Raw genomic sequence first — 12,399 nt, 5'->3', positions numbered from 1 at the left:
AACCCCGTGCTGTACCTGTCCTGGGAGTGTTTGATGGGGACGGTGTAGAGGGAGATTTACTCTGTATCTAACCCCGTGCTGTACCTGTCCTGGGAGTGTTTGATGGGGACGGTGTAGAGGGAGATTTACTCTGTATCTAACCCCGTGCTGTACCTGTCCTGGGAGTGTTTGATGGGGACAGTGTAGAGGGAGATTTACTCTGTATCTAACCCCGTGCTGTTCCTGTCCTGGGAGTGTTTGATGGGGACGGTGCGGAGGGAGATTTACTCTGTATCTAACCCCGTGCTGTACCTGTCCTGGGAGTGTTTGATGGGGACGGTGCGGAGGGAGATTTACACTTTCCCTTTCCCTTTCTCCTGGGTGTGTCATTCCCACCCTTTTCCCCTCCGTTTATATCCGTGAACTGATTCTAAGGCTCAGACTCGCCCTCTACTGGCTGTGACCGAGGAATTAATCTGGGAAGAATGATGGAATTACACAGCAAAGGGATGAGTCCATTCAGCCCCTCGTTCCCCGTGCCAGCCCTATGAACAGGTTATTCAATTCATCCCCCTCCCTCCCCCTATCTCTCCTCCATCTCCCTGTCAACGTTTCCCCTTCGAGCATTTATCCGACTTCCCCTTTTTGAAAATGCCGATTGAATCTGCTTCCGCCGCCCTTTCAGACAGCGCCTTCCAGATCACAACAACTCGCTGTGTGCGAGTGTGTGCGTGTGTGTGAGAGTGCTTGTGCGAGGGAACATGTGCGTGAGTCTGAGATTATGAATGTGTGTGTGTGTGTGTTTGCGTGTGTGTGAGAAAGAGTGTGTGTGTGTGTGTCTGTGAGTGTTTGTGTGAGGGATCATGTGCGTGAGTGTGAGATTATGAATGTGTGTGTGTGTGTGTGTGCGCGTGTGTGTGAGAAAGAGTGTGTGTGTGTGTCTGTGAGTGTTTGTGTGAGGGATCATGTGAGTGTGAGATTATGAGTGTGTCTGTGTGTGTGTTAACATCTGTGTGTGTCTCAGTTTCAGCTCCTGTGCTTTTAGAGGTAACTAGAGTCATTTGTGTGACTGAAGAGTGAGAGAGATAGGGAATGCGTGAGAGATACAGTTGGAGAGAGAGAAAGGCAGATGGAGGGACAGAGAGTGACAGAGGGAGAGAGGGCGATACAGCGAGAGAGAGAGACAGAGCGAGAGAGGGATACAGAGACAGAGTGAGACAGAGAGAGAGAGTGTGACTGAGACAGAAAGAAAGAGAGATAGTAAGAGAGAATGGGAGGCAGATAGAGAGAGAGAGAGAGTTAGAGAGACTGACAGAGAGAGAGAGAGACAGGGAAAGAGACAGTGTGAGAAAGAGAGACAGACAGAGAGAGACAGACAGAGACAGAGAGAGTGTGAGAGAGACAGAGGGATAGACAGAGGGAGAGAGAGCAAGACAGAGAGAGATAGAGAGAAAGAGAGATCGAGACAGAGAAAGAGAGACGTGGGAGAGAGAAAATGAGAGAGAGGCAGAGAGAGAGAGAGAGGCAGAGAGAGAGGATGATACAGGGAGAGGGAGAGGCAGATAGAGAGAGAGATAGGGATAGAGAGAGATGGAGAGAGAGAGAGAGAACACAAGGTCAGAGGTAATGAGAGGAGTCAGGAAAACAGAGATGATGGGAGAGAAAGGGAAACTCAGAGTGGGCCAGAGGGCAAAGAGCAGAGAAAGTCGTTGCATCAGTGACCATGAGGCAATCTTGGAACTTTCTAGATCTGATTCGAGGTTTGCTGGTGGCTGATGAAAGTTACTGTGGCGTGGACTGGGTGGGGAGTCGGGGAGGGGGATGAGAGAGAGAGATAGAGAGATAGGCCAAATCCCCTTCCGCTTCCCCCCAACCCTCAGGATGCCTCCAATATTGGGTCTGGGGAGCCTGTGAAGGAAAGAGAGAGAAAGAGAGAGAGAGAGAGAGAGAGAGGGAGAGAGGGAGAGGGAAATGGGTAAATTTAAGACAGGCAGCAAACCAAGTGGGGATGACCTAACTTGTTAGCTCGCTGCTGAGTGAAAGATGTGTCATCACTCTCCATTCATCCGCCCATTCACACTTGCTGTATAAAGTGGGAGGCTACAACTCACACACAGACACACACACACACACACATACACAGGGAGACACACGCACACACACACGCACACACACGTCGACAGTTCAGCAGCCACTGTGACCCAGGCCACCGAGGAGCCTCGCTGAGACAATTCCCCCTGCTGCACCACCACTCCGAGGCAACTCTTCACCAAGCTCGACCAGGATGTACAGTAAGTTCCTCCGCGCTCTCTGGTCCTCGTTTCCCCCTCCCTCCGGGGTCAGGGGGGGTGGGGTGGCAGAGTTCTCCCCTCATCCCACCTCTCCAAAAAGAAAAGCGCCCTCCGGCTCCTCTCTCTCTCTCTCTCTTTACGTCCCTCCTCACTCGAACTGCGTCTGCCACTTGGCGGCCCAGGCAGCTGTGAATTCTCTCCGATTTCTCTCCCCCCAACCCCCTTGGTTATTTCTCCAATCCCCCCCCTTTATTGGAAAGTTCCTTTGGAATCTGCTCCCCATTCATTCCCCTCCCTCCCTCCCTCTCTCTCCCCTGTAAACGTTTCCCCTTCGAGTGTTTATCCGATTTCCCCTTTTTGAAAATGCCGATTGAATCTGCTTCGGCCGCCCTTTCGGGCAGCGCCTTCCAGATCACAACAACTCGATGTGTTTAAAGCTAAATCTTTCCCCATCTCCTCCCCCACTCACCCCCACCCCGGTCTTTTTCCCGATCGCCCTCAACCTGTGTGTCCCTCTGGTTCCCGACCCTCCAGTCACCGGAGACAGTTTCTCCTCATTGACCCCCATCGCAGATCCTTCCCGATTCCGAACGCCTCGATTCGATCTCCCCCTTAACCTCCTCCGCTCCGAGGACCCCCGCTCCTCCCTCTCTCTCTCCGGGTGGACTGAAGTCCCTCGTCCCTCTCTCCAAACGTTTGCAAGCCGGGAGCTAGAGGATGTTATCCAGTCCAGGCCTAATCAGCACTTTATGAAGCAGAAGTTCCTTGTAATCTACTCGAGGCCCCTAGGACTAGAAAGCAATATTTACATCTGTTTCAGGCTTGTTACACAGGAACTGGAGGAGGCCCATTCACCCCCCTTTTCTCGAGCCTGTTACACAGGAACTGGAGGAGGCCCATTCACCCCCCCCTTCTCGAGCCTGTTACACAGGAACAGGAGGAGGCCCATTCACCCCCGCTTCTTGAGCCTGTTACACAGGAACTGGAGGAGGCCCATTCACCCCCCCTTCTTGAGCCTGTTACACAGGAACTGGAGGAGGCCCATTCAGCCCCTTCTCGAGCCTGTTACACAGGAACAGGAGGAGGCCCATTCAGCCCCCTCGAGCCTGTTACACAGGAACAGGAGGAGGCCCATTCAGCCCCCTCGAGCCTGTTACACAGGAACAGGAGGAGGCCCATTCAGCACTCCCTGGATTACGGAGCTGAAGTCCTAGACTCCCTCTGACAGTGCAGCACTCCCTCAGTACTGGCACCGGGGAGTGGAGTGTCGGCCTGGATTATGGAGCTCAAACCGTGGAGTATATACATCTCCCTCCGACAGTGCAGCACTCCCTCAGTACTGGGTGAAGGGGGTTCACCCCAGGAAGTAGTGGGGGGGCCTGAGGAGGGAGAGGGGATTGCCGGGACCGGTTAAGCGGAGGTACAAAGCTGGCTTTGGACCTCTGGAGCGTTGAGCCAATGGCAGGAAGGTGAGATTCCAGAGAGGACAAGCTCAGCCCCAGTTCTCATTCCTCACATTCCTTTCACCGGAGAGACACAGGGAGTGGAGACAGGAAACGACACAAACGTCAGCCACTTCAGGATCTTGGCAATCTGTCATCGGTCTGAGGTTAACCAGCTATTCAATCTTTGCCCCACCCCACTCTCCCCCTCTCTCTCTATCAAATTCCCATCTCTCTCTCTCTCTCTCTCTCTGTCTGTCTCTAACTCTCTCTCTCTCTCTCTCTCTGTCTGTCTCTAACTCTCTCTCTCTCTCTCTCTCTAACTCTCTCTCTCTCTCTCTGTCTGTCTCCATCTCTCCCCCTCTCTCTCTATCAAATTCCCATCTCCCTCTCTCTCTCTGTCTGTCTGTCTCTCTCTCTCTCTGTCTGTCTCTAACTCTCTCTCTCTCTCTCTGTCTGTCTCTAACTCTCTCTCTCTCTCTCTCCCTGTCTGTCTCTAACTCTCTCTCTCTCTCTGTCTGTCTCCATCTCTCCCCCTCTCTCTCCCTCTCTCACTCAATCAAATTCCCATCTCTCTCTCTCTCTCTGTCTCCAACTCTCTCTCTCTCTCTCTCTGTCTCCATCTCTCCCCCTCTCTCTTCCTCTCTCACTCTATCAAATTCCCATCTCTCTCTCTCCCTCTCTCTCACTCTGTCGCTGCCTGTGTCTCTCTCTCTCTAACACTCTCTCTCTGTCTGTCTCGATCTCTGTCTCCCTCTCTCTCTTTCTCTCTCTGTCGCTGCCTCTCTCTCTCTTTCGCTCTCTCTCTCTGTTTGTCTCTCTATCTCCCTCTCACTTTCTCCCTCTATCTCTCTCATTCTCTCCCTTTCACTATCTCAATCTCTCTCTCCCTCTCACACCCACCCTCTGTCTCTCCGTTACTCTTTCTCTGTCTCCCTCTCTCTCCATTTTACACCCTCTCCCTCTCTCTTACAAACTCTTTGACTCTCCCTTTCACTCCCTCTCTCTGTCTCCCCCCCCCTCTCCGTTTTATTCTCTCTGCCTCTCTCTCCCTCCCTGCCTCTCTCTTTCTCTCCGTCTCTCACTCCCACTCTCCGTCTCTCTCTCTCTGTCTCTCTCTCTCTCTCTCCACATCTCGCTCCGTCTCCCTCTGTCGCCCACCCTCCACCCCCCTCTCTCTCTCTCACACTCCCTCTCCCGGTCTCCGTCCCTCTCTCTTTCCCTCGCTCTCACTCTCTCTCTCTCTCTCCCAGAGTACTGGATCAGGCTGACGCTGTCGCTCCTCAGCATAAGCTCAGGATTCCTGGCATTACCGACCACAAGACGCTCTTCCGATGCAACTGCCGGTCAGGTGGCTACAGTTTTACATGTGAGAGTCCGACAACTGCTGGATATGTTCGTAAGTAACAGAGCGTTGAGTTTATATATAAAATAACAGATAAGCGGGAGTGAGTTACAGACTGGAACCTAATCGAGGGGTTCAGAGTGGTTTATATATAGAATAACAGATACCCGGGAGTGAGTTACAGACTGGAATCTAATTGATTGGTTCAGGGTGGTTTATATATAGAATAACAGATTCCCGGGAGTGAGTTACAGACTGGAATCTAATCGAGGGATTCGGGGTGGTTTGTATACAGAATAACAGAACCCAGAAGTGAGTTACAGACTGGAATCTAATCGAGGGGTTCCGGCTGGTTTATATGTAGAATAACAGATACCCGGGAGTGAGTTACAGACTGGAATCTAATCGAGGGGTTCGGGGTGGTTTATATATAGAATAACAGATACCCGGGAGTGAGTTACAGACTGGAATCTAATCAAGGGATTCGGGGTGGTTTATATATAGAATTACAGATACCCGGGAGTGAGTTACAGACAGGAATCTAATCGATTGTTTCGGGGTGGTTTATATATAGAATAACAGATACCCGGGAGTGAGTCACAGACTGGAATCTAATCGAGGGGTTTGGGGTGGTTTATATATAGAATAACAGATACCCAGGAGTGAGTTACAGACTGGAATCTAATCGAGGGGTTCAGGGTGGTTTATATATAGAACAACAGATACCTGGGAGTGAGTCACAGACTGGAATCTAATCGAGGGGTTCGAGGTGGTTTATATATAGAATAACAGATACCCGGGAGTGAGTTACAGACTGGAATCTAATCGAGCTGTTCGGGGTGGTTTATATATAGAATAACAGATACCCGGGAGTGAGCTACAGACTGGAATCTAATCGAGGGGTTCGGGGTGGTTTATATATAGAATAACAGATACCCGGGAATGAGTTACAGGCCGAATTTAATCGAGGGGTTCGGGGTGGTTTATATAAAGAAAAACAGATACCTGGGAGTGAGTTAAAGACTGGAATTTAATCAAGATGTTCGGGGTGGTTTATAGATAGAATAACAGATACCCGGGAGTGAGTTACACACTGGAATCTAATCGAGGTATTCGGGGTGGTTTATATGTAGAATAACAGATACCCAGGGGTGAGTTAAAGACTGGAATCTAATAGAGGAGTTTGGGGTGGTTTATATATAGAATAACAGATACGTGGGAGTGAGTTGCAGACCGAATTTAATCGAGGGGTTCGGGGTAGTTTATATAAAGAAAAACAGATACCTGGGAGTGAGTTACAGACTGGAATCTAATCAAGGTGTTCGGGGTGGTTGAGAGATAGAATAACAGATACCCGGGAGTGAGTTACAGACTGGAATCTAATCGAGGGGTTCGGGGTGGTTTATATATAGAATAACAGATACCCGGGAGTGAGTTACAGACTGGAATCTAATCGAGGGGTTCGGGGTGGTTTATATATAGAATAACAGATACCTGGGAGTGAGTTACAGACTGGAATCTAATCGAGGGTTTCGGGTTGGTTTATATATAGAATAACAGATACCCAGGAGTGAGTTACAGACTGGAATCTAATTGATTGGTTCAGGGTGGTTTATATATAGAATAACAGATTCCCGGGAGTGAGTTACAGACTGGAATCTAATCGAGGGATTCGGGGTGGTTTGTATACAGAATAACAGAACCCAGAAGTGAGTTACAGACAGGAATCTAATCGAGGGGTTCCGGCTGGTTTATATGTAGAATAACAGATACCCGGGAGTGAGTTACAGACTGGAATCTAATCGAGGTATTCGGGGTGGTTTATATGTAGAATAACAGATACCCAGGGGTGAGTTAAAGACTGGAATCTAATAGAGGAGTTTGGGGTGGTTTATATATAGAATAACAGATACGTGGGAGTGAGTTGCAGACCGAATTTAATCGAGGGGTTCGGGGTAGTTTATATAAAGAAAAACAGATACCTGGGAGTGAGTTACAGACTGGAATCTAATCAAGGTGTTCGGGGTGGTTGAGAGATAGAATAACAGATACCCGGGAGTGAGTTACAGACTGGAATCTAATCGAGGGGTTCGGGGTGGTTTATATATAGAATAACAGATACCCGGGAGTGAGTTACAGGCCGGAATCTAATCGAGGGGTTCGGGGTCGTTTATATATAGAATAACAGATACCCGGGAGTGAGTTACAGACTGGAATCTAATCGAGGGGTTCGGGGTGGTTTATATATAGAATAACAGATACCCGGGAGTGAGTTACAGACTGGAATCTAATCGAAGGGTTCGGGGGGGTTTATATATAGAATAACAGATACCCGGGTGTGAGTTACAGACTGGAATCTAATCGAGGGTTCGGGGTGGTTTATATATAGAATAACAAATACCCGGGAGTGAGTTACAGACTGGTATCTAATCTAGAGGCTCTGGGAGGTTTATATATAAAAAAGGAGATACCCGGGAGTGAGTAACAGACTGGAATCTAATCAAGTGGTTCGGGGTGGTTTATATATAGAATAACAGATACCCGGGAGTGAGTTACAGACTGGTATCTAATCTAGAGGCTCTGGGAGGTTTATATATAAAATAAGAGATACCCGGGAGTGAGTAACAGACTGGAATCTAATCAAGTGGTTCGGGGTGGTTTATATATGCATTAACAGATACTCGGGGACTGAGATACAGACTGGAATCTAATCGAGGGGTTCGGGGTGATTTATATATAGAATCACAGATACCTGGGAGTGAGTTACAGACTGGAATCTAATCGAGGGGTTTGTGTTGGTTTAAATATAGATTAACAGATATCCGGAAGTGAGTTACAGACTGGAATCTAATCGAGGGGTTCGGGGTGGTTTATATATAGAATAACAGATACCCGGGATTGAGTTACAGACTGGAATCTAATCGAGGGGTTCGGGATGGTTTATATATAGAATAACAGATACCCAGGAGTGAGTTACAGACTGGAATCTAATCGAGGGGTTCGGGGTGGTTTATGTATAGAATAACAGATATCCGGGAGTGAGTTACAGACTGGAATCTCATTGATTGGTTCGGGATGGTTGATATATAGAATAACAGATACACGGGAGTGAGTTACAGACTGGAATCTAATCGAGGGGTTCAGAGTGGTTTATATATAGAATAACAGATACCCGGGAGTGAGTTACAGACTGGAATCTAATCGAGGGGTTCGGGGTGGTTTATATAAAGAATAACAGATACCCGGCAGTGAGTTACAAACTGGAATCTAATCGAGGTGTTCAGGGTGGTTTATATATAGAATAACAGAAACCTGGGAGTGAGTTACAGACTGGAATCTAATCTAGAGGCCCTGGGAGGTTTATATATAAAATAAGAGATACCCGGGAGTGAGTAACAGACTGGAATCTAATCGAGGGGTTCAGGGTGATTTATATATAGAATACCAGATACCCGGGAGTGAGTTACAGTCTGGAATCTAATCGAGGGGTTCGGGGTGGTTTATATATAGAATAACAGATACCCGGGAGTGCATAACAGACTGGAATCTAATCGAGGGGTTCGAGGTGGTTTATATATAGAATAACAGATACCCGGGACTGAGTTACAGACTGGAATCTGATCGAGGGGGTCGGGGTGGTTTAAAAATAGAATAACAAATACCCGGGAGTGAGTGAGAGACTGGAATCTAATCGAGGGGTTCGGGGTGGTTTATATATAGAATAATAGATACCCAGGAGTGAGCTACAGACTAGAATCTGATCCAGGCCTTTGGAACTCTGTCCAAACTCTGAATTTTGTTCCACTAGATTAAAGAGAAATTGGGAGGAGCTGCTTTGAAAGGTGAACACCAGTTATCCAGCCTCCCTCAGTTGAGCGGGAGCGCTGTCGATTTGGAGGCTGTGGAGGTAATACACTCGGCATGGTCGCTCTCTCCAAACTACTCCCCTCCTCTCCCACCTCCCCTCCCTCCCTATCTCTGTAACCTCCTCCAGCCCCTACAGTTCTCATCCTCCTGTTCAAATCCCTCCCTCACGCCCTCCCTCCCTATCTCTGTAACCTCCTCCAGCCCCTACAATTCTCATCCTCCTGTTCAAATCCCTCCCACCTCCCCTCCCTCCCTATCTCTGTAACCTCCTCCAGCCAATACAATTCTCATCCTCCTGTTCAAATCCCTCTCTCACCCCCCTCCCTCCCTATCTCTGTAACCCCCTCCAGCCCCTACAATTCTCATCCTCCTGTTCAAATCCCTCCCTCACCCCCTCCCTCCCTATCTCTGTAACCTCCTCCAGCCCCTACAATTCTCATCCTCCTGTTCGAAACCCACCACAGCCCCTCGATCGTACCAGACCAGCACGGATTAACACCCGCCTTTGTCTTTGTGCAGGCTGTACAGAGTCTCCCCAACATGCAGTCTTACCTGAGGAGCTACGAGAAGCACCTGACCTGGTTGCGCAGCACAAAACCCATTGCAGGCACAACGCTGGACAGCCAGATCTCAGACGTGCTGACCCTGCTGCAGAACCTCGCCAACAGAGTGGAGGAACAGGTAAGAGACAGTCCACGGCCTAACTCATATTCCTGAACAGCACGAGCTATCATCGCTAGGGGATCGGAGCTCCATAATCCAGGCCGACACTCTCCCCCCGGTGCCAGTACTGAGGGAGTGCCGCACTGTCGGAGGGAGATGTATATACTCTAGGATTTGAGCTCCATAATCCAGGCCGACACTCCCCCCCGGTGCCAGTACTGAGGGAGTGCTGCACTGTCAGAGGGAGATGTATATACTCTAGGATTTCAGCTCCATAATCCAGGCTGAGACTCCCCCCGGTGCCAGTACACAGGAACAGGAGGAAGCCCATTCAGCCCCTTCTCAAGCCTGTTACACAGGAACAGGAGGAGGCCCCATTCAGCCCCTCCTCGAGCCTGTTACACAGGAACAGGAGGAGGCCCATTCAGCCCCTTCTCGAGCCTGTTACCCAGCAACAGGAGGAGGCCCATTGCACCCTCACTAAATGCGGCACTCCGTCACCCGCGCACCGCCACGCGAGAAGGGAATTTGTTTTAAGGTGACTGCACCATCCTCGCCGAGCTGAAACTCAATGCGTTTTTTCTTTCTAACTCTCCCCCTCTCTCCTCCAATCACAGATGCAGAGACTGAACCTGGCGGTGAGTCCGGCCACGCCCTTCTCGCCCTCCGAGACCAGCGATTGGGAGACCCTGCGGGCAGGGTTTGTCATCCTCCGCGACCTGCGAACTTTCATCAACAAGGCGGCTCACGAGCTCCTGGCCCTGCAGCTCCGGCGCTGACGCGGTCCCCCAGTGCGGCGCCGCCTGGACGGAATCTTCCAGAACATTCCGCCGCTGGCCCTGAAGGCGGCCATCCCCCCTCTGCTGCCTCCTGGCCCTTCCTTTTCCATCCTCCCCTTCCCTCTCTCTGCCTCTCTCTCTCTCTCTCTCTGTTTGAAGATGAGAGAGAGAGAGGAAGAGGGACCCCTCTCCCGTCTGGCACCCTACGAAACTGGCGGGCACCCGTGCCCCACGCCGGGTCCGGGAGCTGGGGACCCAGCCCAACCCGTTGGCGTTCCGCCGCAAAGCCGGGGCAAAAGCCTCTTCGGACGCGCGGTCTGAAAAAGAACTCCATTTAGGCGGCGGAAAGAGCCTAAATCATTCCACTCTCTCCTTCTCCCTATTCCAATGGCGCGAAACAAGCCACACCGGGGAAGGAGGAGGAAGAGGGTGCGGGGAGAGGGGAGGGGGTTGTATGTTGGAGGGGGTGGGGGGGCATATTTTGCCCTTCCTGGCTTTTCTAATTTATTGATTAACTTATTGCTTTTTAAATTAATTTATTTATTTATGAGATACGCGCAGCTGCCCTCGCGGGGAGGAATCGGGGTGGCGGTGGGGGGGGATAGTGGAGGGTCGCTCCTGATTCGCAGGCTTGAGGGCCGCTTTTTTCTTTAATTTAAATGTTTTTTATTACCCAGTGGACGTGGTGGCCCTTAAGGGGGCTGTGCAAGCTGCTGAGGGGTGGGGTTGGGGGTGGGGGGGGGTGCGAATGCAAGAGGGGGGGTCGAAGTTTGTCGGGCGGCGGGGGGCACTTAAGGGCCAACCACTCACGCGATTGCCCCTCGTGGGCCACTAAGCAGTGGACAAGACGTTTTCAAACTGCTGTATTTAAACTCTTATTTATTCTTAAGTAAAAGTCTGGACTATTTATTTGCAACTGTATTTGTTGGAAGTTAATTTATTCCACGAATGGCTGACTGTTCCTGATATTGTCAATGCTTCCCTTAACAAAGATTAAAAAAAACGGTCTCAAATAAGCTTTCGTAGTGGCGTCTCTGTGTTTTTGTGTGTGTGTGTGTGTGTGTGTGTGTGTGGGTGTGGGTGTGGCGGGGCTGAGGCCAAGGCAGGTCGGACAGGGGGGGCATCACACACTCAGCATGGGGATAACAGCGGCTGTGGGCCTGACTCATTCAGGTCCCCCCCCCAGGGTTGTGGGGGAAGGGGGGTGTGGGGGTGGGGGGGTGGTGTGGGGGGGAGGATGGTGGGGGAGATTCCTCAGTAAACGTGTCAGCCTCTGGAGGAGGTCAGTGCTGCAAGATAGGGGGCAAGTCTGAGCCTGCAGGCCGGGGGCAGGGAGAGCGAGTTGCAGAGAGAGAGAGAGACAGAGAGAGAGAAAGAGAAAGGGAGAGAGAGACAGAGGCAGAGACAGGGAGAGAGGGAGACAGCAACAAAGAGAGACAGAGAGAGAGAGAGAAGGAGGTGGGAGAGAGCAAGGGAGTGATAGAGAGACAGAGAGAGAAAGGCAAAGAGAGAGGGAGAGACAGAGGGAGGTGGGAGAGCAAGGGAGAGATAGAGAGACACAGAGAGAGAGAGACACAGAGAGAGAGAGACAGAAAGAGAGAGGCTAGGAGAGAGGGATAGAGAGACGCAGGGAGGGAGAGAGAGACACAGGGAAAAAAAGAGACACAGAGAGAGAGATGGAGAGACAGAGAGAGAGAGACTGGGAGAGAGGGATAGAGAGCAAGAGAGAGAGAAAGAGAAACAGAGAGAGAGAGAGGGAGAAACAGAGAGAGAGACAGAGACAGAGAGAGAGACAGAGACAGAGAGAGAGAGAGAGACACAGAGAGAGAGAGAGACAGAGAGGGGAGAGAACAAGGGAGAGATAGAGAGACACAGGGAGAGAAAGGTGAAGAGAGAGAGAGAGAGAGAAACAGAGAGAGAGAGAGAGATAGGGCTGAGAGGCACAAGAGGTCAAAGAGCATCCATGGAGAGATAAACAGAGTTAATGTTTAAAGTCCGCATGACTCTTTTTCAGAGTTATATGGACTCGAAAT

The 12,399-nt window shown here is 50.4% G+C and overlaps 1 protein-coding gene across 2 annotated transcripts; it reads left to right on the top strand.

The window, feature by feature from the left end:
• Positions 1–2,224: 2,224 nt before the first annotated feature.
• Positions 2,225–11,347, top strand: LOC144677688 (interleukin-11-like). Of its 2 annotated transcripts, none has more exons than XM_078537724.1 (5): positions 2,225–2,270; positions 4,966–5,111; positions 8,866–8,964; positions 9,444–9,605; positions 10,205–11,347. In XM_078537724.1, exons 1-5 carry the CDS (start codon positions 2,264–2,266, stop codon positions 10,364–10,366), a joined length of 576 nt encoding a protein of 191 aa, XP_078393850.1. In that variant the 5' UTR covers positions 2,225–2,263; the 3' UTR covers positions 10,367–11,347. The 2 variants fall into 2 exon arrangements, with proteins under 2 accessions (XP_078393850.1, XP_078393851.1); XM_078537725.1 differs by lacking the exon at positions 2,225–2,270 and adding an exon at positions 3,775–3,879.
• The last annotated feature ends 1,052 nt before the right edge of the window (positions 11,348–12,399 follow it).

Source organism: Cetorhinus maximus, unplaced genomic scaffold, assembly GCF_964194155.1.
Source record: "Cetorhinus maximus unplaced genomic scaffold, sCetMax3.hap1.1 HAP1_SCAFFOLD_2891, whole genome shotgun sequence".
Classification (NCBI taxonomy): domain Eukaryota; kingdom Metazoa; phylum Chordata; class Chondrichthyes; order Lamniformes; family Cetorhinidae; genus Cetorhinus; species Cetorhinus maximus.
This window is presented reverse-complemented; position numbering and strand designations above follow the sequence as displayed.

Bases quoted from the DNA above. Each gene is read 5' to 3' on its own strand.
- LOC144677688 (XM_078537724.1), top strand. The intron at 5,112-8,865 runs GTAAGTAACAGA...TTGTTCCACTAG, and splicing joins GACAACTGCTGGATATGTTC to ATTAAAGAGAAATTGGGAGG. The intron at 8,965-9,443 runs GTAATACACTCG...GTCTTTGTGCAG, and splicing joins TCGATTTGGAGGCTGTGGAG to GCTGTACAGAGTCTCCCCAA.